The sequence below is a fragment of the Manacus candei genome, unplaced genomic scaffold (assembly GCF_025592945.1).
Source record: "Manacus candei isolate 608988 ecotype Guabito, Panama unplaced genomic scaffold, ASM2559294v1 h1tg000020l, whole genome shotgun sequence".
Lineage (NCBI taxonomy): Eukaryota > Metazoa > Chordata > Aves > Passeriformes > Pipridae > Manacus > Manacus candei.
This window is the reverse complement of record NW_026138068.1, coordinates 1557278-1579701: the sequence shown is the minus strand read 5'-3', so window position 1 is coordinate 1579701 and position 22424 is coordinate 1557278. Positions and strand designations below refer to the sequence as shown.

At 43.9% G+C, this 22424-nt stretch overlaps 1 protein-coding gene across 1 annotated transcript in view; it reads left to right on the top strand.

Annotated features, from left to right (window-relative positions):
• GRK3 (G protein-coupled receptor kinase 3) overlaps positions 1 to 22424 on the top strand; it is a 65797-nt gene that overhangs the window by 30172 nt on the left and 13201 nt on the right. Inside the window, exons 3-15 of the mRNA XM_051785564.1 lie at positions 1031 to 1104; positions 4346 to 4447; positions 5317 to 5391; positions 6362 to 6423; positions 7522 to 7573; positions 8188 to 8279; positions 11102 to 11201; positions 16568 to 16646; positions 17076 to 17206; positions 17975 to 18069; positions 18914 to 19021; positions 21694 to 21760; positions 21949 to 22049. Of these exons, the coding sequence (XP_051641524.1) occupies positions 1031 to 1104; positions 4346 to 4447; positions 5317 to 5391; positions 6362 to 6423; positions 7522 to 7573; positions 8188 to 8279; positions 11102 to 11201; positions 16568 to 16646; positions 17076 to 17206; positions 17975 to 18069; positions 18914 to 19021; positions 21694 to 21760; positions 21949 to 22049 (1138 nt within the window). The remainder of the gene's footprint in view (positions 1 to 1030; positions 1105 to 4345; positions 4448 to 5316; positions 5392 to 6361; positions 6424 to 7521; positions 7574 to 8187; positions 8280 to 11101; positions 11202 to 16567; positions 16647 to 17075; positions 17207 to 17974; positions 18070 to 18913; positions 19022 to 21693; positions 21761 to 21948; positions 22050 to 22424) is intronic.

Below are 22424 nucleotides of genomic sequence, written 5' to 3'. Positions count from 1 at the left end.
GTCCCCGGCCAGGAGCTGGGACCACGCCAGGGATTTTTCTTTCAGTGCATTCAGCGCTGTCTGTGCCACTCTTCAGTCTCTTAATTACCCGGCTGCAATCTTCTTTGGTTCATTGTCCAAGGAAAGTTCAGTCCATTCAGCAGGATTCTGCTCCGTGCCGCCGCTGGTTCCATCATGTGTGAAATAAGGAATTTGTTTCAGGTCCCTAAGTGGCACGTTTTGTCCTCAAAACCAGGTCCATGCCACGCAGGCTGGCAAGGAGGGGTGTGCTCAGTGGAGGGGCACGGTCTGGATGGGGAGATGGGCGACTTTGGGTGGGTTTGGTGGGTTTTGGCAGTGATGGGGACGTTTGTGACTTCACCCAGTTCTCAACCCACCCCTGTGACACAGATCCCTGTGTGAAGTACCAGGGTAGCAGGTGCCAGCTCAGAGGCATGGAAAGATGGTGCTTCCATGGGATGAAGGTTGTGACTGCATTAAAATGCTCATAATGGAAGATCCTCATCATCTGGCTGCTGGGGTCAGGCTCTAAATTACTTGCAAAGGAATTGTAAAAACTCTGGTGTAATTTATTGTGCAATAAAACCCCATTAGAGGTAACATGAACCGGTAATTCTGAAATGGGAATGCAAAAGAGGCTGTGTTTTATCAATAAAATTTAGGTAAATCTATTCCAGAAAACCCCAAACATGAATAATGTCTTGTTTTCAGTGGGGGGAAAAAAAAGGAAGAAAATGTGGTCTGTGAAGAGGAATGGGATATTTTGGTGTTATGGAAGTGCCTCATAAAATCCTCAGCACGTAGGAGTGGGAATGGGCTTAATACACCTGTGGGAGGTGAGGGAGGCTTGAGATCCCTTTGTGATGGGAATGAAGAGCTGCCTGGTAATCAACATCCTAAACCTTAGCAAGTGGGGATGCTCACACAGGTATTTACAGCCCATGATGGTACCTGGGTGGTTTTGTGTGCCTTTTTACAAGTCATCATCGTAATGAGACAGTTTTTCTGATCTTTCTGTTTTTCTTTCCAGGATTTTTGCTCTTTAAAGACTATTGCATGAATGAGATTGATGAAGCTGTCCCCCAGCTGAAGTTTTATGAAGAGGTGAGTGGCCAGGGAGGGAGGTTTGGGGCTCTGCAGGGAGCAAGGCTGAGGAAGGCTGTCCTGCTCCTCCTCGGGCAGGGAATGCTGAGAGGGAAGGAGGGGGTCCATGTGTAGCAGTGTGAATATTTAATCAACTTGCTGATTTGGTATAGGGCTCTTAAAAAGTATTTCAAGTAGCATAGATGGGATTTGCCCATTTTTTTTGAGCAACTGCATGGGCTGGTAGGAAAGGAGCTGGGAGAGTTGTCAGAGTTGGGATGACACTCTCAAACCCTTCAGGCCTCTCCCTAACATCCTTTTACCTGTAGAAAAGCCAACAGAGTGCAGCTGGGGTGTCATGGCATGGTGGGAGGGAGATAGGAAGAAAGCTGCTGCTGGAACAGGCTCCTCAGGGAAGTGGTCACAGCACCAAGCCTGACAGAGTTCCAGAAGCGTTTGGATGATACTCTTGGGGATGGTCCTGTGCAGGGCCAGGAGTTGGACTCGATGATCTTTGTGGGTCCCTTCCAACTCAGCATATCCTGTGATTCTGTGAGATGTTTTGGGAGTTGCTGTGGCAGAGCTGCACAGGGGTAAGAGGATCCTCCAACGGGGTTCACAAGAGGTGGCTTTAGATCCATGAGTTGTACTCCCTTGTCATGAGATACTCAGTGAAGGAGCTGACAGGCACCATGCCCAGGGCACATCCCAAAGGACCAGTAATTCCAAGGAACATGCCGTGTCCTTCCCCAGCCACCTCTGCTGCACGGCCTGAGCCCCATCCCTCCATTCATTCATTCCCTGTTCCATTTGTGACACTAAACCCACAGTTAATCCCCTCCCAGGTGCTGGTTTCAGTGCAGACATGCACATGCCTGATTGCTCAGGGTTAATTAGAGCTGCTCCCTGGGATAGCTCTGTCTGCCTTACTCTGAGCTGATCATTTAAATGTTTTTGTGCCAGTGGGCTCCAAGCACAAATGGCTGGGATCAGTTTGCAGATCAGTCCTCAGTGATACACTGTCCCCCACTCAGATCAGATACCTGCTGTCAATAGTGGATCTTTTCCTATCATTTCCATCTTTTTATGCACTGACGATGTCACTGTCATAAGTAATCCAAAAAGGCCTGTTGTACCAGATTGTTTAGCAAGATATTTTTAGCTCCCTCTTTATCTCTGAAACAATTCAAAATTATATTTTTAGGTTATTAGCAAAGTGTTGCCTCAAAAGAATTTCAGTGCTTTGTCATGTACTTCTGGAAAAATCCCATTAAGGATATTTAAAGAGAGGCTCATTGTGTTTTCCTCTGTGACATACCGGATCCAGGAGCTTTTCCTTTTTTTATATATTTGATTTACTTGCTGCATTTATTACACGTAGAATAATTTGAGTGCATTGCTACATTAAAAATTGCTGGATGCAGAAGAGCTCCGTACTCCAGGGATTTCATATCACTGCAGCTGGAGTCACGATCAGGCATTTAACGGGATGAGTGATTCATCCTGATCGGTTTCAAAAGGAAAAGAAAAGGAATTTTAAAAAAAAAGGGGGAAAGGAAACGGGAAAAAAAAGGAGAAGAAAAAAAAAAAGTGCTTCTAGGTGCTTGAAAACAAATGAATTCTGATTCCAGTTTTTGAGGAGATCCTTCGTCAGCTCCTTTTCCAGAGAAGAGCTGCAGGTTGCCAGGGTATCTGATGACATTCCCTTCTCTCCAGATCAGGAGTGGAAGCTGTGCTGGCAGGGACAGGGTGTGTTAGAAGTGGGACACTCTCAGCTCTTCCTGCTGTGGATTTTTTGTAACGTTGTCTTTAATAAACATGTAAAATTTGCTCCTGACGATGTCAGGGGTGTGATCACAGAGAGGTGTCTGATCTCATCACCTGTGTGATGAGCTGTGTCAGGCAGCCTCTGGGGGGACGTTCTCCCAGCCAGGATGGGAGATCACTGGTGAGGACGTTTGTTACCTGCTGTCCCGCTCTCCAAACCTTTACAAAACAAAGGGTTTCTTCATTAAGAATCCCACTGTAAGGGGAGGTGGGAAATGGTGACTGGGTCCAGCATGGCTGGGGGGCTGCCATGAGAGCCCTCAGCACTGGGTGCAGAGTTGAGAGCTTTAACAACCAAATACTGAGGGGCAGGAGCTTGTGTTCAAGGAAGACGATCAGATATAGATCAGGCTTCTTCCTATACTTCTAATTATTTTGTGTCATTGCATTAATTAAAAGTGTTTCTTGAGCAAAGACATTTTGAATCACTTTAATTATAAGTTGGTATCAAGGGGGAAGAAGCACAGATGGCAAATCGGGGTGGAACTGGGGCCTTATCGTATCAGCAAACAAGAGGAGTACGGCCAGGAAGATACTGAGTTTAATTAATGTTCCACCTTCAAAGATAGGTTGGTCCCAGTTTGTCTCTCAGTAACTGTACTTGATGATCTTGGATGTCTTTTCCAACCTAAATGTTTCTGGGATTCTGTGGTGTGGAGCAAATCTGCACAAGGACATTTGTTTGGATCCCAGAACCTCAGATGGCGATGCTGGGAGCGTCCAGCAAGTCAGAGCTGCATCCTGTCCCTAAAGATCTTACATGGTTCTTGTGTTCTGTCAGTCCTGGAAGAACTCTTTCCCTAAATATGCTCCAAAGGGCTCTTGGACTTGGTGAACTTTTTGTTCTGGAACTGGTTGTTAGGTTTTGTTCTGTAAATGAACCATGAGGGATTTCTGTTGTTTCACCTGGAACACACTGATCTCCTACGGCACACCTGAGGAAACTTGATATATTTTGTGAAACTGTGTTTTAGCCACCTTTAGGGTTCAAATTCACCATGTAGCTGAACTATGTGAACATTTTGAAATGTGCCTTATATATTCGTTCTTGGACATTGTACCCACTGTGCTGTGATCATAGAATCAGGGAATTGTTTGGGTTGGAAAAGCCCTCTCAGACCATTGAGTCCAGCTGTTCCCTCAGCACTGCCAAGGCCACCACTGACCATGTCCCCCAAGTGCCACATCCACATATCTGTTAAATCCCTCCAGGGATGGTGACTCCACCATTCCCTGGGCAGCTGTGCCAGGGCTGGAAAATTCCAAGCTAGAAGGGAAGTCTCAGATCAGCTGTAACTGTGGTGTTGCAGGTGGTTTTCCTTTAAGTGTTAATTAAGAAAATAATAAACCAAAATAAAGCTTTTTTTTTTTTTTTTTGCCAAATGACTGAAAAATCATTAGAAGTTGTCTGATGCTCCCTGTCCCCTTTCTGCAGATCAAGGAGTACGAGAAGCTGGACTCAGAGGAGGAGCGGCTGTCCCGCAGCCGGCAGATCTACGACACCTACATCATGAAGGAGCTGCTGTCCTGTTCCCACGTGTGTATCCTCCCAGTTCCCCCTGCCCAGGGTACCCTGACAGCAGGGATCATGCAACAGATCTGCTGTTTCACTCACAGTGTTGCTGAAGGAATCGTTACAAATACTTGCAGAGCTCTGGATTTCTGTTTGAAATCCCAGCTCTGGCTTTGGCTGAGTTCAGCTTGTTGCTTTTGTTTTTTTAATTGCAGTACTGAGGTGTAAAGATTGGCAGGATGAGCCCGTTTTTATTGAACTGTTTATTAGTGGTACACAAAGGAAGTATCAGGAGATTTATCTGATTTATATTTCTTCAAAGGAAATCTCTGTTTTAAAATAAGATTAGATGAGTGCCAGGTGTGTGTGTGCCACGTTGTGGCAGATGCAGCTTGGTTAAAGTCACTGAAAATACGCATTTTCTCCAGCTGAAATTTTGGCCCATTGATGTGTCTTTAACAGTTTCATTTACTCTTATTTGAAAGAAGAATTTACAAGGTGGTGTGTCCTGGTGGATTGGTTCCTTGGGTGAAGGGTTTAAGCATTTTTTTCATCAAAACCACATTATTTTATTAGTAAAAAGTCCATGTCTGCTTCTGGCTCTGGAGCTGTCCCTGTAAATGGGATTTTTTATGGTTTTCTAAAAGGAGCATTATCTCGCCCTCCTCCTCATCTTCCCTTCTCCTGCCTTCCTGCTTTAGAATAATTATATTACTGGATCATTCTGCATGTTTCACACCAATATTCACTGTAATATACCTGGGGGAGGCCGTATTGTTTCATTCTGGGGTCGGTGGTTTTCCATATGAGGAAAAGAACAACAGTGCTGTGACCTGAAATGAAACTCCTGACATCTCCAACTGTTTGAAATCTTTCTTTTTCTCTTCCAAAAGCCTTTCTCAAAACAAGCTGTAGATCATGTGCAAACACATTTAGCCAAGAAACAAGTGCCAGCCAGCCTTTTTCAGGTGAGCTTTCACAGTGTGAATGTTCAGCTTCAGTTCTCTGACAGTGACTTTGTACATATTATTTTAGGAGACAGAATAAATGGGATTGGTATGTATTCTGAGCTGTACTAGTGGGATTGAAATGCTTTTCTAAGTCAAAATTACAAATTACTCTTCTTATCTATAGTATTTTTAAGCACATTTATAAAAGCAAACTATACCTTGGTATAGGAACAGAGGAGTTTTTATAGTTCTGTAATTTTAAGCCATTAAATGATTTAGAGTAAATCACTTTACATCAGGAAGATGCTCATCCTGTCAGGATAGACTAAACTGGAGAAATTGTCTTATCAGTCATGGGGGTGTTTGTAAGCTTAAATGTCTTTTCTCTCAATCTGATGTATTTTCATGTGTTGCAAAAATGTGGAGGTTGCCCCTGCCTGATCTCTCTTGCTGCTTGTGAGCTGCTCTGGCTGTTGCAATGAGGAGAAATGACAAACTGGTACCTGCAGAGCTGGGTGATGTCTCAGCTGGGGGAAAGTAGAGGTCGCTGGGGGCTATCTCACATCCAGGGAAGGGATTTCCCTTGGAAAAGTCACTTGTGAATTGAAGGTACTGGTCTCTTAGCAAGGACAGAGAGGAGAGAAGCACCACAAAGATGAGAGAGCAGCTCTGCGAAGTTCGGTTTCCACAGGGGTGACAGTTTATTGTTTAAATACATTTGAGATGAGAACTTTTGCTCCCCTGCCCCCTCCCAAGGTAAACCTTGAAGGTTTTCCAGCTCATGAAGATATTTTATTTTTGACTTCAGGGCACCTGCTCAGATTCTGGAAGCCAAATAAAGCTTAAATGTTTCGTTGAGGCTTCTTAAGGAAAACACAGAATGGGCTGGAGCTCTGTGGGGCTGTCAAGAGTTCTGTGTAATGGATGGGATTGCAAAAACCATTTATTGTCTGCTTAAATACTAATTGTGTTTCTTCACCCTTTTTAGCCATATATAGAGGAAATTTGTGATAGTCTCCGAGGAAAAATATTTCAAAAATTTATGGAAAGGTATGAACATGACATATTACCTGAACTGTCATTGTATTATGTGACGTAGTGGGAAACCAAATCCCTTCAGTACTGCTGTAAAATCAGGCCAGAGATGTCTAATAATGCCCTGTTAATTAAATGGAGTTTATCAGCAAACTTTGCAAGTAACCAGCCTTGTGTGATATCCTGATTAATGTCAGGATGTATGAGTGGAACAGTTGTAAAGATAATGGATTTCTCAATAACAGCAATAACGTGCTGGAGTTGGGGCTCAAAGGTTTAAAAAAGCAGAACTGGGTTCTTGGGGGGACATTCTATGAGTGACCATTTCTGGTGTGGGATTGGAGGCCCAGTTGTTGTGGTTCATGACTGGGAACCTGAAATTAAGCAGAAAAGGTGTAATAAAGAATTCCAGGCACAGAGCTGGCTCAGTAGAGCAGCCCTTCTAACCTGAACAGAGCTGCTCCTGTGGACAGGGTCTGGAAAGCTCAACTCTCACCCAGCAACACCCAAATCCACTCTATAAACTGGTTTAATGCTATTCTGTGATAATTGTAAGAATGCCTCCATAAAACTGTTATTTCTTACTCTGAAAATAAATACTTAATTATTCATGTAGAAATAAGCAGCTTTTTTTTTTTTCCAAGAGTCTGTGGTATTACTGATGTTTTTCCTATTTTAAGATAAGATGAGTTTAAAATGTTCCTTGGAGTATATGGAGGTTCATTAACATAAATCGAGCTGCTTCTGTTTTCTTATAATTATCTTTCTCTTGATGTAATTTAAATGTTTGTTAGTTCCAAACGTAGTTGTTTAAAAATTAAAAACCATCTGCAAGAGAGATGTGGGGACACACTGAGCACTTACAGGGATAAGGTTATCTGCTCTCTTTCTCTTACAAGGATGTAAAATACAAAATGTGCTCTGCCTAGGAATTGTTTTTCTTGGTGGGGGTAAGATTACAGTTGGTGAAAGGAAGGCTGTCATTTATTAAATACCACCCCACGCCCTAGCTCAGACTAGATTTTAAATATCAGAGTCTTGACATTTCCTGTAATACTTTACACAATAGTCTCAGACAACTTCTAAACTTTTTTTTTTTTTTTTTTTTTACAGTGACAAGTTTACTAGATTTTGTCAATGGAAAAATGTAGAGCTAAATATTCATGTAAGTACTTACAAGTATATTTATCTTGTCAAAGGCTGGTACAGGAAAGAGAATGTTCAGTTTTGAATCCTTCTCTGCAAAGGCCTTATTAAGGAGGGTGGTGGATGTCACTGCTCTGCTATTCTTAGACACAGCCTTGACTATTCCTGTCTGGACATCCCTTCTGCCTGTCCTCACTTAATAGAATTTGGATTTCTCTGATGGCTGAAGGAGCTGAACTGCCAGAATTGCTGCTCTTTAGCAGCTCCAGTCACTCTCCAACTCCACTGCAGTCCTGCCATGGCCTCAGCACCCTTTGGACCCCTTCCCTTGGCCTCTGCCTTTGTCCCTCTGCACTGCTCCATGACAACTTGGGCTGTGAAAATAGCCCTGAATGAGACTGGCAGTTTTTTGGGAACAACAGCCTCATTCCCCTTGTTCCTACTTCACGCTGTAATGCTTGCAAATACATTGAAATATAAACAAAAAGAGGCTCCTTTTCCAACACAATAAATGCTGATGAATTACAGTAGTTGAGTGTCTCAACACATTTAGATGTTTTTACAGTAATGTTTTTAATGCTGAAAAATGAAGGTTTTGTTCTGTTTGTTTTTTTTTTTTTTCCCCACTTGCAGCTGACCATGAATGATTTTAGTGTACATAGAATAATAGGAAGAGGGGGGTTTGGTGAAGTCTACGGCTGCAGAAAAGCAGACACTGGAAAAATGTGAGTACCACACACTGTATTGCAGAGGTAACTCTGAACTATTAAGGAAATCCTTCCAGTCATTTCTTAGGAAATCACTGGAAAGCAGTGTCATGTTACTGTAAAGGTCTTTGTAGTTAAGTTTTATCCCAAGAGGTTCTGATTTCTGACTCATCTTTAGGTTCAGTTTGCTCTTTGGTCCCGTTCTGTGCCATGCAGTGGGTCAGTCTCCCAGAGCTCTTGGGCACATCCTGCACTGAAATGTTCTGTCAAAATCAATGGAAACTGCATGTTACAATTAAGTGTGTGCTTAAAGAATTCCCTGGATCAGAGGCTGGCAGTGCAGAGGGATGTTCCCAGGAATCCCTGGTGGTGGGTCAGGTGTCATCTGCAGAAGGTTCAGCCTGTCACATCCCCGGTGCTGACGTGGGGCTGGAGGGGCTGCAGGGACCTGCTATCAGTGCTGGGAAACCTGAGCTGTGCCAGGGCAGATTCCAAGTGTGCTATTCCAGATTTGGGGAATTGCATCAGTGTCTTCCCTGATCTATGGTGAAAGCAGTGATCCTTGCTGACATTTGGAAGCATATAGTTCCAGTGTTGAATCTGTGTTTCACAGAGCTCTCTGTGGGAACTCCAGGATCAACTCTGGATGGTTTTTCTATTCTTTTTGTGGTCTTACCATTCCCACACTTCTCCTGATCATCAGATTTCAATTTCCAGGCATCCTTGTCCCATTATGTTCTGATTTGAACATCTGGGCATGGATTTAACAAATTGTTCTCAGTATCTATCTATCCATTTATTTATTTACACCACATCCTGCCCCTTTCATCTTGCTTTTCTCCTAACACTTTTAATCCAGGGACCATCCTTAAACATTTCTCTTCCAAGAGAGCATGGCATGTTTGAGGTGCCATGTCTGTGGTTCCAGCTGGCTTCTCTGGCAGTTGTGTGTGCTTGGCACTCCTGATAATAATAAACCTCTGAGCTGTTAGCAAGTGGGAGACATCTTAATGTTGCTGTCATACTCAGTATTTTTGCAGTGCCTTCAAGTATTATATTGATACTCTTACTAACAACACTGGCTTTATTCTTGCCTTGGTGCTTTTTTCTCCATGTACAATTAGTTAATTTGTCCATGTACAAAAATAAACATTTTATTTAGCTTGAGGCACACTAAGCAGGCATCCCCAAAGAGGCAGTTTTCAGAGTCCCAGCTGTCTTCATGCCTGAGTTTGGCTCTGACAGGAGGTTGATAAACCTTGGGAAGTGAAAAGAGCAGGAAGACTGAAGCAAAGGACAGATTTTATCAGATATAAATAGAGGGAAATGTGGGAAAACCAACCTTTTTTTTCAAATTTGAAGTAAAACTTTAGATTAGGTTCAACCTCTGGGTAGAGGTTTGGTTTAGTTCTTTCTTAATCCAAACCTGTTTACCCATCCCTAATCCAGATCCTGTCCAGTGTAGATGCTGCCTCTGCTGCACTTACTGCCTGAAAGGAGCGTGGGAACCACCCCTCCCTCCCAGGTAACACCAGCAGTGTTCCACTAACCACAGACACACCTGAGGCTCCTGTCATGTCACCATCACCCCTGCAAGGATGTCCAAAGAGGCACCAAAAGTAGGATGCAGCCAACATTCCAGGGGGAGGGACAGCAGGACCAGCGAGAGACTTGATTTGGAATAGGTTGCCCAAAGAAGCTGTGGCTGCCCCATCCCTGGAAGTGTCCAAGTCCGGGTTGGATGGGATTGGAGCAACCTGGTCTAGTGGAAGGTGTCCCTGCCCATGGCAAAGAGTGGCACTAGATGGGCTTTAAGGTCCCTGCCAACCCAAACCATTCTGGGATTCCATGATTTCCATCAGCCTTGAGTCACTCTCTGATCAGGGACACCAGAGCAGGGCAGGGCAGCGTGTCAGGGGTTATTTATAGTCACCCTTCACAGCCTCCACAGCAAGAGCACGTGCCATGAATATATTCCCAGGATGGAAACTCACAGTTCCAGTGTGTTCACTCTCACTCCCCTCACTCCCACCATGTGCATGGCAGGAATGATGTGGCTGGTTTAGGGAACTGGGCCCAAGGTGAGGTCCTGGGTCTGGATGGGGCAGGCACAGTGAGGCAGGGACTGAGTGCTGGTGCAATGCTGTAACATGGTGTTTTCCTAAAAATCCATGGGTGCCCACGTCTAGGAATCTTCTGTGCTGGAACACGTGTCCTTCTCACTGTTGTCTATTAGTGGACTCACCCAACATCTTGGAAAAATCTCCAGCCTACATCATATCCTCCTGTGGTTGATGGTTGTTAGGGTAACATTCTTTTTGAGCACAATTTTATTAATTTGTGTAGCACAGATGGTAGAAGATTAAAAAAGCTTTCTTGTGTGTATCTGACCTTTTTCTGAGTAGAAAGAAAACTTAAAAAAATTATATATATAAAACTCAGCGTGTGTTCAAGATATTGCTTTCCTGGTAGAGCTGAAACTGCTGGAATGAAATGGAACCATAACAGAGTCTGTTATTTAATTCCTATGGCAGATCCTTGTTTGTAGGTATTAAAAAATAAATGTACGATATGTAATTCCTATCCCACTGTGGTGGTTCGGACACAGAATTACTTGTTGAAGCACATTTCTCTCTTAGGAGGCTTCTGCTGGAAATGTGTTAATTCTGGGAGAGTTTGGAGATTTTGTGTTTAGCCTGAAATTATTTTTTAGTCTTAGGTTTTAAGTCTTTCATGGAGCTTACTTACAGGATCCTGTAGATGTGCATAGCCTCACTGCTGGTGAATAATACTGATAGAGGAGTTTTGTGGTGCTTTTTCTGAATGGTTGTTATTTTCAGGTATGCAATGAAATGTTTAGATAAGAAGAGAATCAAGATGAAGCAAGGAGAAACATTAGCCTTAAATGAAAGAATTATGCTGTCTCTTGTCAGTACGGGAGTAAGTATCACTGACTTGTTATTCTTTCTTCCATATAATATAAAAGCTGTTACATATAATGCATATTCCATCAATTCAGTTGTGTGACATGCAAAAATTAACCCCCACCTGAGCCTCCCCCTGATTTAACAGTGTGTCTGAAATGAGAAGGAAAAAACAAACTTGCTTGTCAGTTTGGGTGCTGCAGAATGAGCCTCTCGGCTACAGAGGCTTGAGGGGGTGCCCATTTCTTAGGTAATTCATTCTCCCCTCCTCCTGATTTTTTAAAATATTCCTTTTTCAAGTATTTCTATTTGAAACTTTTCCAAAACAAGATTCTGTCTTGTGAAAAAATGCTTTTTTTCCCCTATAGTTTTGTAGTAGTGATGCAGAACCTAAGGTGCTATTGCAGAGACAACTCCAGTTACCTGTTCATCCTCCCTTTCCTGTGACTCTGATATTATCCAAGTTTTCCTTTTGGTTTTTTATGTACTTTAGCTGTGTACCTCTCAAGGTGTACCAAGCCTGGCTGCCCATCTAATCTGTTTAAAAATTGAATTAATTAAAATTAAAGTCTATTTAAAATTGAACTCATCGCTAGTGTGTGTAAAAAGCCACCTGCTCCCTGGCATTGGCTCCCCCAGCCCTGGGACCTGCAGATGCTCCATGGTGGCTATAGTGTGTTGGGCTCAAAGGAATTCTAGGCAGGACTGGAGGTCTTAGAGCCCTTGGAGTGCTCTGCCCTCATTGCACAAACCTGGCAGCTGCTCATGTCACCATGGCTACGGGTGATGCTGCTGGAAAGGTTCCTTTTCCTCATGTCGTGGTGTATGAACTAAACACTCAGTGTGCAGCTCTGTAGAAACACATCCCCATTCCCTGTGGGCACAGAATTGTGTGTTGGTTTGTTCTAGTCTTGTAAAACAGGTGTGCAAAGAGCATAAGTACCTGGAATGTGAGGATTCCTGCTTTGGATTCCAAAATGGCAAATCCTGGGCTTTGTTCTCAGGTCTGTATCTTGCAGAGATAAGAGAATCATAAAAGATGGGAAAGACCTTTAGGATCATTGAGTCCAGCCATTATCCCAGCACTGCCAAGGTCACCACTAACCCAAGGCCCCTTCCAGTGCCTAAAGGCGCTTCAGGAGAGCTGGGAGGGACTTTGGACAAGGGCCTGGAGTGACAGGACAAGGGGGGATGGCTTCCCAGTGACAGAGGGCAGGATTAGGTGGAATATTAGGAAGGAATTCTCCCCTGTGAGAGTGATGAGGCTGTAGCACAGGTTGCCCCAAGAAACTGGGGCTGCCCCATCCATGCAGGTGTTACAGGCCAGGTTGGATAGGGCTTGGAGCATCCTGGGATAGTGGAAGGTGTCCCTGCCCATGGTAGGGGGTGGAATGAGATGATCTTTAAGGTCCCTTCCCACCCAAACCCTTCTGGGATCTATGATTTATCAGTTAGACTTTTAATCAAGTTACCTGTTTTCACCAGAGATAAACTGTGGATTGTCCAGGAGTGTCAGGAGTCCTGAGAGATGGGGGAGAGGGTCTATAGTAGACTGGAAAGAAATTGAGGCAAATGAGTAATAATTGTCCCATTAACTTTAATTTGTGATTTTGTGGCTCCAGCACTGAATGTGAATTTTCATGTCTAATGAGGGAAGAAATTGTTCACAAGCTGCTGCAGGTGAAGGCAGCTTTCTTACAGGCCAGCACACAGGAGGCATTGAGCAGTGGAGCAGCAAGAGGAACCATTGGTTTCTTTCCTTAAGGATTATCAGGTCATTAGAGTGTAGTTTCTTTTAGATTCTCAGAAATTTGGAAGAGTTAGAAATTTTGTACGAAGTGCTGCCCATTCAGGTTGGGTACACCTGGGCAGGAGAGGCTGGAGCACTTGGAATATGCAGGATGAAATAGGTCTGAAAGTGATGGAATAAGAGAATTCCTTTAGTTCCTGAACAGGAGCTGTGAGGTTGGAGTGGCGCATGCCGTGCCCAGGGACAGGAGTTATGTGCTGCCCGGAACAACATGGAACTGGAAAGTTCATCACAGTAAATTAGTCATTTAACTGGGAACCCAGATGTCTCTGCAAAAGGCACAATAACAGCTGTGCCGATTACACATCTGGTTGTGTAATCAGTGCTGTTAATCCACCTAAAATTTTGGCATCCACAACCAGTCCTGAAGTCAGGAGCTCCCATGTTCGAGTCTGTTGTGGCTGTGTGGTGAGAACAGCTTTTCGTGGCCAGTGAACTCACAAGTGCAACAGGCACCTCTGCAGAGCTCCTGAAACTGCCTGGATGGGCCTGATAACCCCAAACTGGGCTCTGTGGAACTCGGGTCTCCGTTGGTGTCTGTGCTTTGTCACTGTGGGTGTAACATGGACAAACTGTCGCTGAGGTTTGCGTTTCCTCTTCTGCAAGACACAGGCCCCATCTTCCCCTCCCACAGAGATGTTCAGGCTGGAAGTATATTGTGAAATCCTTGCTTGGTGGCAGAGTAAGGAAAAAATATTATTTTCTGTTAAAAAAAACCCAAACACTTATTTTCTGTAATAGCCAATATTTGCCTAATTTCTCTTCAAAAAATGGAACATGGAAATCACCAAGACTGTTGCTGCTGATGGACCTTATGAAACCAGCCAGCCCCAAGGTGCTCTTTGAGGAAGGAAGTGGTTATTCCATAAATCCTTTCCTGGAGGTAGGAGAGGATCATTCCAACTGTTTGTTGCAAGACCAGGGGCTATGCAGGGCTGTGGCTCCTCTCTGCTGTGGCTCCCAGTTCTTTCCTTCTAAAAAAATGCGGCAGTTCAGCTGCCTCATCCAGCTCTTGAGATGTCATTTTGTGCTCCAGAGCTGGATGCTTGTCTTTCAAGGAAGGGTCAGAACCAAAGGTTTCCTTCTAGAGCACTTGTTAACGTGCTAATGTCTTTAAAATATCACATTTCTACAGGTTTTTTATAGTTATTGTAATATTTTTTTCCTTCCACGTGATTTATTATCAGAAATTTGACTTAAGCAGTTTTCTGGGCTCAATCCAGGATTGTTTGGATTTAAGGAACTCTTTCCAAACTGATCTTAGTTCACACATTAATGTCATACTGTTACTTATTTTCATCAGAGCAGAAACTTGACTGTAGCAAAGTATTGCTCTCCTGGGAAATTGGATTTATTGCTTTATGTGTCATTTAAAAATATAACTATAGGGGTTTTTTAATTTTTATGCTAGAAAATACTCTTTTGCAGTGGTTTTATATCAGAAAAGTACTGCAGTACAGTTTTTCCTCTCTGTTACAGGGAGAAGGTAGTGATTAAATTAGGAATGCCTGCATAAAAATGAGTTATGCATTGCATTTACACTTCCAGATAACTTTTATTTTTAAAATCCATAAAACCAGAAGCATGTTATGTTCTGGTGTAGTAAAACCCTTTTATTTGTCTATGTATGGTGGTTAAATTCTAGCACTAAATCCTTCTGGGTAATTAGGTTGCTCTGAGATTTTAGGAATCATGCTTGGGGACACTTCTGAACTACTCAGTTGATACAGAAAATTAAGTTAATAACTCTACTAAAGCTGTTGTTGTGAAGTTTAGTGATACCTACAGTATCCCCAGTTCATAACCAGAGGTGGTATCTCGTGTGAGATGCTACTGCCTTGCCTACAGGCTCCTTATTTTTAGGCCCATTTGTGAATCTGGAGTTTTTCGTGGATGTTCTGCAGGTGTTTCACACACATCCCTACCTTCTGCAGGCGTCAGTTCTGCAGAGGGGTTTTAGGGGTTAGTGTTTGAAGAATTAAAATTAACATACAGTTGGGTTTGAGTGTGAGGGCAGGATGTGTCCAGGCACTGTGGTGATCTCTGGGATTGCAGTCGAGCGTATAGAACTCTGTATTTCAACCTCATGGAAGGATGAACCAACTGAACTGTCTGGCTGGTGGGACAGTGCTGCTGTCCCTCCCTTTCCTGCTCCCCAGGCCGGCCCTGAGCCAGGCCCGCGGCCCCCGCGCTGCCCAAGGCCGCCGTGTTTTGCTGTTTCTAAATTGGGAAGGAAACCAGTTCCTGTTAGAGATTCCCAGAGCTTTCACTATCAATACTACTATCATACTTAAACACATTGTTTAAGTCACGTTAGGTCATGCTCGTGCTTCCTGCAGGGTGTCCTGGCTCGTCAGCAGTTCAGCTCATCTTGGATCGTCTTCCTGTTGGCCTCCGTGCCTTAGGGTTGGACGTGGGATGGTGCAGCCCAGCCTGGTCAGGCAGCCTGGCCATTCCTGAAGGGTTCATTGCAGACTCACCAAACAGCCCTTCATACCACGTCCTTCTAGTGGAAGGTGTCCCTGCCCATGGCAGGGGGTTGGAAAAAGATGAGCTTTAAGGTCCCTTCCAACCCAAACCATTCTGGGATTCTGGGATTCTGTTTTTTATGGCTTTGAAGAGGTTGATGAGGTAATAGCCACTGCCTGTTAGTTAGCCAAGAACATCCTGGCTTGTACCAGCAGTAGTGTGGCCAGTAGGACCAGGGCAGTGACCATTCTTCATGGAAAGGGTTGTCCAGCCCTGAAATGGGCTTCCCAGGGCAGTGGTGGGGTCACCATCCCTGAGTGTATTAACAGACATATGGATGTGGCACTTGGGGACATAGTTTAGTGTTGGCCTTGCAGTGCTGGGGGAATGGTTGGACTCGATGATCTTAGAGGCTTCTCCAACCTAAACGGTTCCATATTTCTGTGAATTAGCCACTTGCATCCAGCACAGGCACAACGAAGAGGAAACTCTGCCAGCCTGCTGCCATGGTGGCTTTGAATGCATGTGCAGTATGGAGGTACCAACATGCTGGGTAGACCTTTGGAATAAATAGGTGATTTTCCAGTCATATTTCTATGGCTGCTTGTCTTGAACATCGGGTGAATTGAGGTTAAGGTGCATCAGGAGGTGGGAGTGTCATCCATCCCTGTCCCTGACTATGACCTCCCTCTTCAGTGACCTCCCAAATCTACCCTGACCAACCTTGTGACCTCCCAAATCTGCACCCACTGACCTTGTACTGTGGGCTTTGCACAATCTGAATGTTGCGGTTGCTGCTTCCCGAGCATTGCACATGCTCCAGAGTCCCAGCTTCCTGCCTGGTGTGTTCATGTCCCTTCAGTCCTCTGCTGGAAATGCTGCCGGGGAGCCAAGGGCAGCGGCAGTGGCAGATTGCCTTCACTGTCACCTGGGCAGGGGACCTCAGCCAGGGGTTACCACTGGAGCTGCATTTCCTGTCTGGGTGAGGATAGAACCTCTGAATGTTGGCAAATATCACAGGAAAAATATGACGTGTATTTTTAGCTTCTCCAAGTCACACTTTGCTCATTATCCGTGGTGACCTCTTTGCTTTTCCCTTCCAGGACTGTCCTTTTATAGTCTGTATGACCTATGCCTTCCACACCCCTGACAAACTCTGCTTCATTCTGGACCTCATGAATGGTAAGCAAGACTTAAGCAGATGATGATGATGTTACAGAAATTTTGGCAGGAGGTTTGCTGAGATGCTTGGTCCCTCAAACCTGGGCTGCTCTATGTGCTGATCTATTCAGTTCTCCACAAACCATTGTGTGTTAGTGCCTTTTACTTGCTGTGGAAATCCTTTGCAAAAAGACTTAAGTTGCTGGATTAGTCACCGAGTGCAAATGTATATGAAGTAAATGTATTTTTAAAATGCAGTTTCAGATAGGTCAGATTTATTTATTAACTTTCTCAGCTATTCTGTCACTATAGAACTTGCAGAGGGCAGAACTGGGTCTGTCTGCTCCACAGGTGATAAGAACCTAAAAATGCTGTGCTGTTCCCCCCCGTCTGCCTGCAGGGCAAGATTTTACTGTTTGTTTAATTGCATCTCCATTCTTGTCATTATAGGAGGAGATTTGCACTACCACCTCTCCCAGCATGGAGTGTTTTCTGAAAAAGAAATGAGGTTTTATGCTACTGAAATCATCCTGGGCTTAGAACACATGCACAATCGCTTCGTGGTGTACAGAGACCTGAAGGTAATGGTTAGTGACTGCATCACACAGGCAGCAAATAGTCCAGGCACACTGACAACAATGGATTATCTCACCTGAAACCTTTTCTGGGGAGGATTATTTCTTTTATCTGTCTGATTTTTGTAATAACTTTTCAAAATCTTTCTAATCCATACCATTATCCAGTTTAACCAGGCTGGGAGAGGCTTCCTTGGGATCACAATAAATCCTGTGCAGTGTTACTTATCTCCCCTGTTCGGTTACGGGAATAATTTAGAGAATACACTGTATTTCTGGGAGCCCTGAAAGAGGCCTCTGTGTGTGTAATGGGGGACTAACAGGAGGACAGTTTCAGTGACAGTTGGGAAGTTGAGGACAGTTCCCAGAGAGGTGTCCCTGAGCCAAATGGCAATAAAAGGGGACAAAAGTCTGCACAGAGATTGCAAATAAAAGGTGTAAGAGCCACACACAGACCCAACTGTGAAAGAACCAAAACCAACTAGGACTTGAAGCCAAAATAGATTTATTCATTTATTATGTGCTTTGTGTTTCAAACCGTGCCTGGTTTTTCTCTTCTGTTATTCAGTATTTCACAACCTGTGGAGTTGATGGTAGTGCTCTGTGAGAATGTAGATTTTTACCTAGAAAGTGTCTGGTATATTGATGTTAAATAAAAAAAGGTAATTACCAATTACCAGAGAGTATTGATGTTTGAGTTACTGTGTTCTGAGAATTTGCAGTTCTGTCAGATGGAGGATTCCAAGCAGTCACCTTCCTGTGTCTGATTTCCAGCCTGCAAATATCTTGTTGGACGAACACGGGCACGTGAGGATATCAGACCTTGGACTGGCTTGTGATTTCTCCAAAAAGAAGCCACATGCCAGTGTGTAAGTATTGTGTCTGGGAGCTCTGCTGCATGTACAGGTAGTGCTAAATACGTCCTGAATTTGTCTTTATAATTTAACTTTGCCTGAAGGAATAAAATGACACATGTGTGGCCCAGACTTGCTAAGCTGGAGGCTCTAATGGGGTTTTTTAGTCTCCTCTCCCTGTTTTCCTGCACAGTTGTAGCAGCTGATGTGTAGGCATGGCTGGGAGATGACACATTATTTTGGAATGATTCACTGCTCAGAGAAGAACCTGACTGAGTTAAAGTACCAGATTGTTTTAATTGTCCTAAATGGATAATTAAATATTCCAAAACTGACTAAAAAACAGGACTTATTGTGTCTTTCTGGATCTTTGTGGAACTGGAGGTAGATTTGATTCCATTCTGCCTCTTGGCATTAGGTCTTAACTGGGATCTGACTTCCTGGGGTAGATTCACATCTTACCTGACATGTTTTATTCTTAGGTCCTCATTTGCCCTGATTTAGTCTCATAATTTATGCAAAAAGGAAAGCTCCAGCCTGTCACACCTCAAAAGATTTGCAATTCAGTAGCTTCTTGAAAAAAGTTCTTATGTTTTGATTGTGTCAAGGGTAAAAGCAATACCTGGTGGCTTCTTCTAGTGGTGCCCAGGTGGTGAGTTTGGGAGGAGGGGTCCTGTGGTCACCCAAGCGTAGGTGAAAGGAGACATAGGAAACCCACTGAAAGCAAAATAAACTCATGGTTAAAATGAATTCTTTTTAAATTTGACTGTCTTATTGAGAAAGCACTGATTTTTAATGTTTTGTTTTTTTAATGATGGTGTTGGTTGTAATGAAGCTTTTGCCCCTTTCTGCTCTGCAGAGGTACCCACGGATACATGGCCCCCGAGGTGCTCCAGAAGGGCACAGCGTACGACAGCAGTGCCGACTGGTTCTCCCTGGGCTGCATGTTGTTCAAACTGCTGAGGGGGTGAGTGAAGGCTCTTCTTCTTTCCCTTTTGAGCCTGGGCCTGCTCATCGTCTGTCCCTTCAAATGCTAATACGTGATGTGTTACAGATTACCTGAAATGATACCTGACTTCCCTCTCTGCAGCTTAGAGCACGTCTGCATGTGAGACTAAACCAGGCTTTTCTCTTGCAAACCAAACCAAACCCAACCCTGTGTCCTGTAGCAGGTGCAGGTGTGGGACATGAGGAAGGCAGATGCTCTATCTGCTCTTTGACTGCTACTGACAGCAGTTTACTCATCTCTTGGCAGCTGATAGTATTTTAAATGCTGTGATGTTACTCACTGCTCAAGTGCTCTGAGCAGCCCTGTTAAATTATGGGCTTCATTTTATGCCTAAGACCTGCTGTTGTGGTGAAACTCTTGGCTGTACTGTTCCCTTTTTATGGAATACTCAGCCTTCCCTCCTTCAGAGTTTGGGTCAGGTACAAAGTTTGAATCCTTCCATGTGCTGAATCTGTCCTGTTACCTTATCAGTGTCCAAAGGTACATGATAATTACAGCTTTACTAGCAATTACCTTCTTATTAAACTTATGTGCGTAGAATTGATTAATACCACAGGATTTATCTGAGCAGTGAACAAGCACTGATGGGCAAGTGCTTGTTGGAAATGGCATCTTCAGTGTTAATGGCAAACCAGAAGAAATCTTTTAAGCTTTTCGCAGTACTTCTGTGTAAAGATTGGTCATTAGATCATCCTGTGTCCTCACACATAATTAATTATAGTTCTTATCCCTGTGCAGACACTGTACAAAGGAAGGTCAGTGTGAAACTTGTGAATTGAACTCTTGAGCTGTATGAATTTAACATTAATTGTGCACAAAATAGACTAGAAAAGTGTGCAAATAAATGTGTTTAAATTGCCAAAAACATCTATTTCAAAGTACAGACAGTGTAGCTGGGAGCAGTGCTCTGTTGAATATTAATTGAAGAATTCTGTAGGAAGCAGGACATGGTGGGTTGGGTTTGCTGGGAGGAGGGAGGAGACCATCTGTCACACACAGAATTCCAGAATGGGGTTGGAAAAGTCCTCCAAGATTATCAAGTCCAACCCGTGACCTATCCCCACCTTGTCCCCCAGCCCAGAGCACTGAGTGCCATGTCCAGTTGTTTCTTGCACACTTCCAAGGGTGGGGAGTCCACCACCTCCCTGGCAGCCCCTTCCAAAGCCTGCCCACCTTTCCATGAGAAAATTCCTCCTGATGTCCAACCTGAACCTCCCACGGCACAGCCTGAGATCTTGTCTCTCATCCTGTCCCTTGTTCCCTGGGAGCAGAGCCCGACCTCCTCCCGGCTCCACCCTCCTGTCAGGGAGTTGGAGAGAATCACTGTGGACTCCTCATCCTGTCTTGGAGACCTTTGCTTCAGAGTCAGTTGGGCACAGGATTAGGGCATCCAGCTGACTGTGACATGGCCCTTCCCTCTCAGGATCGAAGCTGTGTGACAAACCCACTGCACAGGGATAAACGATCCCATTTCCCACAGGCACTCGGGCTGGCTCAGGGAGATCTCAGTCTTTTGGGCTGTGGTTCTCCCTGACAGAGATGTGTGGGGTGGTATCGGTGGTCGGCCAGAAGCCAGAGCATTATTCACTGTGAATTATCCTTCCTCATCTGTTCTGAAACCAATTAAAACACATCCCAAAACAAGGGTTGGGCACAGGGTGCCTTTTCTTGGTGTTTAGTAAATTTAGTCTGGCACAAAATCTGCCCATAAGTCCCCAGTGAATCATTTGCTGCCCTGATCTACTCAGAGCCTCACTGTCAGAGTACAGGAGGCTGTGTGGGAGCCATTTATTCTTACCTGTCATGCCTGGAAACAGACAAATGGAAGTCCTGGTTTGTCCATCAGATCCATTCATCAGAACATTTTTGAGGATAAAAGGAAAATAACTCTGGAGTAGCAGGTCTCCAGTTGAAACATGCTAGTACACACTGCCATGTGGCAAGACAAAAGGCTTTAGAATAGCTAATTAATGTAATTGATAAGTTTTGATTTTGAAAAATATCATCCCCTCATAAATCTAATTAAAAAATCTCATGCTACGATGCTGCTTCTTTCTTTCATGCTGTTGATGAAGGACTGTGTGAAAAATCTCTAATGTTTCATGGTCTTCTATAGCTTAAAGGAAAAGTCAAACTCAGACCAGAATTTTAAAGCAGGAAAGGGAAAAAGCTGATAATGTACCAGATAGCATCAAATGTCTTCCCAGTGGCTGATGCTGTGGGATTTGTGATTACCCTCTCCTTCATCTGCTTACTTGAAGGTTTTACTTCATTCTCCCTTGTAGAGGAGTGATGAGTTCAGTTTCCATATATAAATCCGTGTTTTTAAACCCCTTTGTGTGATGACTGCTTGGGGTTTCCTTGTTAGGTGAAACTCTTCAGGTATTTGGAAGACAGACTTACTTGGTGAGGCATTTGAAACACATCTTTAAGGACAGATCACTGAGTTTGAGAATCACCCAACCTCCTTCCCACCTTCCTGTGGAGTAACTGGACAGATTGTCCTACAGGACAGGATTTATGAGGGGGAAGGATGGGGCTAACAGGATGCTGCACGCTTTCCTAGGTTTGCCACAGCTGAAATATTCTGTGACTTGACATTTATTAGTGTGGTTTTTTTGTTTCCACAGGCACAGTCCTTTCAGGCAGCACAAAACCAAAGATAAGCATGAGATCGACCGGATGACGCTCACTGTGGTAAGGCCTGGGCACAGTTACACTCCCCATGTTATTAAACTCTTATTTCCCCTAAAAACTGGAACTACACACCTGTACACGGCTGTATTTGCACATGGGAGAGTTGTTTACAAACACTCTCCAAGAAAAGAAATCAGATCACACGACCTCCATCGAGAAATATCTCTTTGTACTTCCTTTCCTCATAGAATGTGGAGCTCCCAGACTCATTTTCTCCTGAACTGAAGTCCCTTCTGGAAGGGCTCCTGCAGCGGGATGTGAGCAAGAGACTTGGATGCCAAGGAAGAAGGTAGGTGTTGTCTTCTCCTTGGACCACTGCCTTGAAAAATTTCCACTTCTCTGTCAATGAGTGAATTCATTTCAAGTAAAAATCTGCTTCCTGTTGTGAGGATTTTAATTTTGGAAAGAGAACATTAAAAAGTGCTGCTGCATGGAATTACATTTCAGTTTCCTTTGGTTTGGACACGTTTTTTGGACAATTTCTGTCCTTAAAGCCTTCCCCCGAGTTCCCTGCAGTCATACTTACATTGGGTGGTGTTCCTACTTCTCATCCCTGGGTTGTTTTTCTGGTTTTGCCTAATCTGTTTTGGCATGAAATCATATGACTTGACTCAGACAAACTGATAGGAAAATTTATTGCTTACATTTTATCTGTAATGATAGG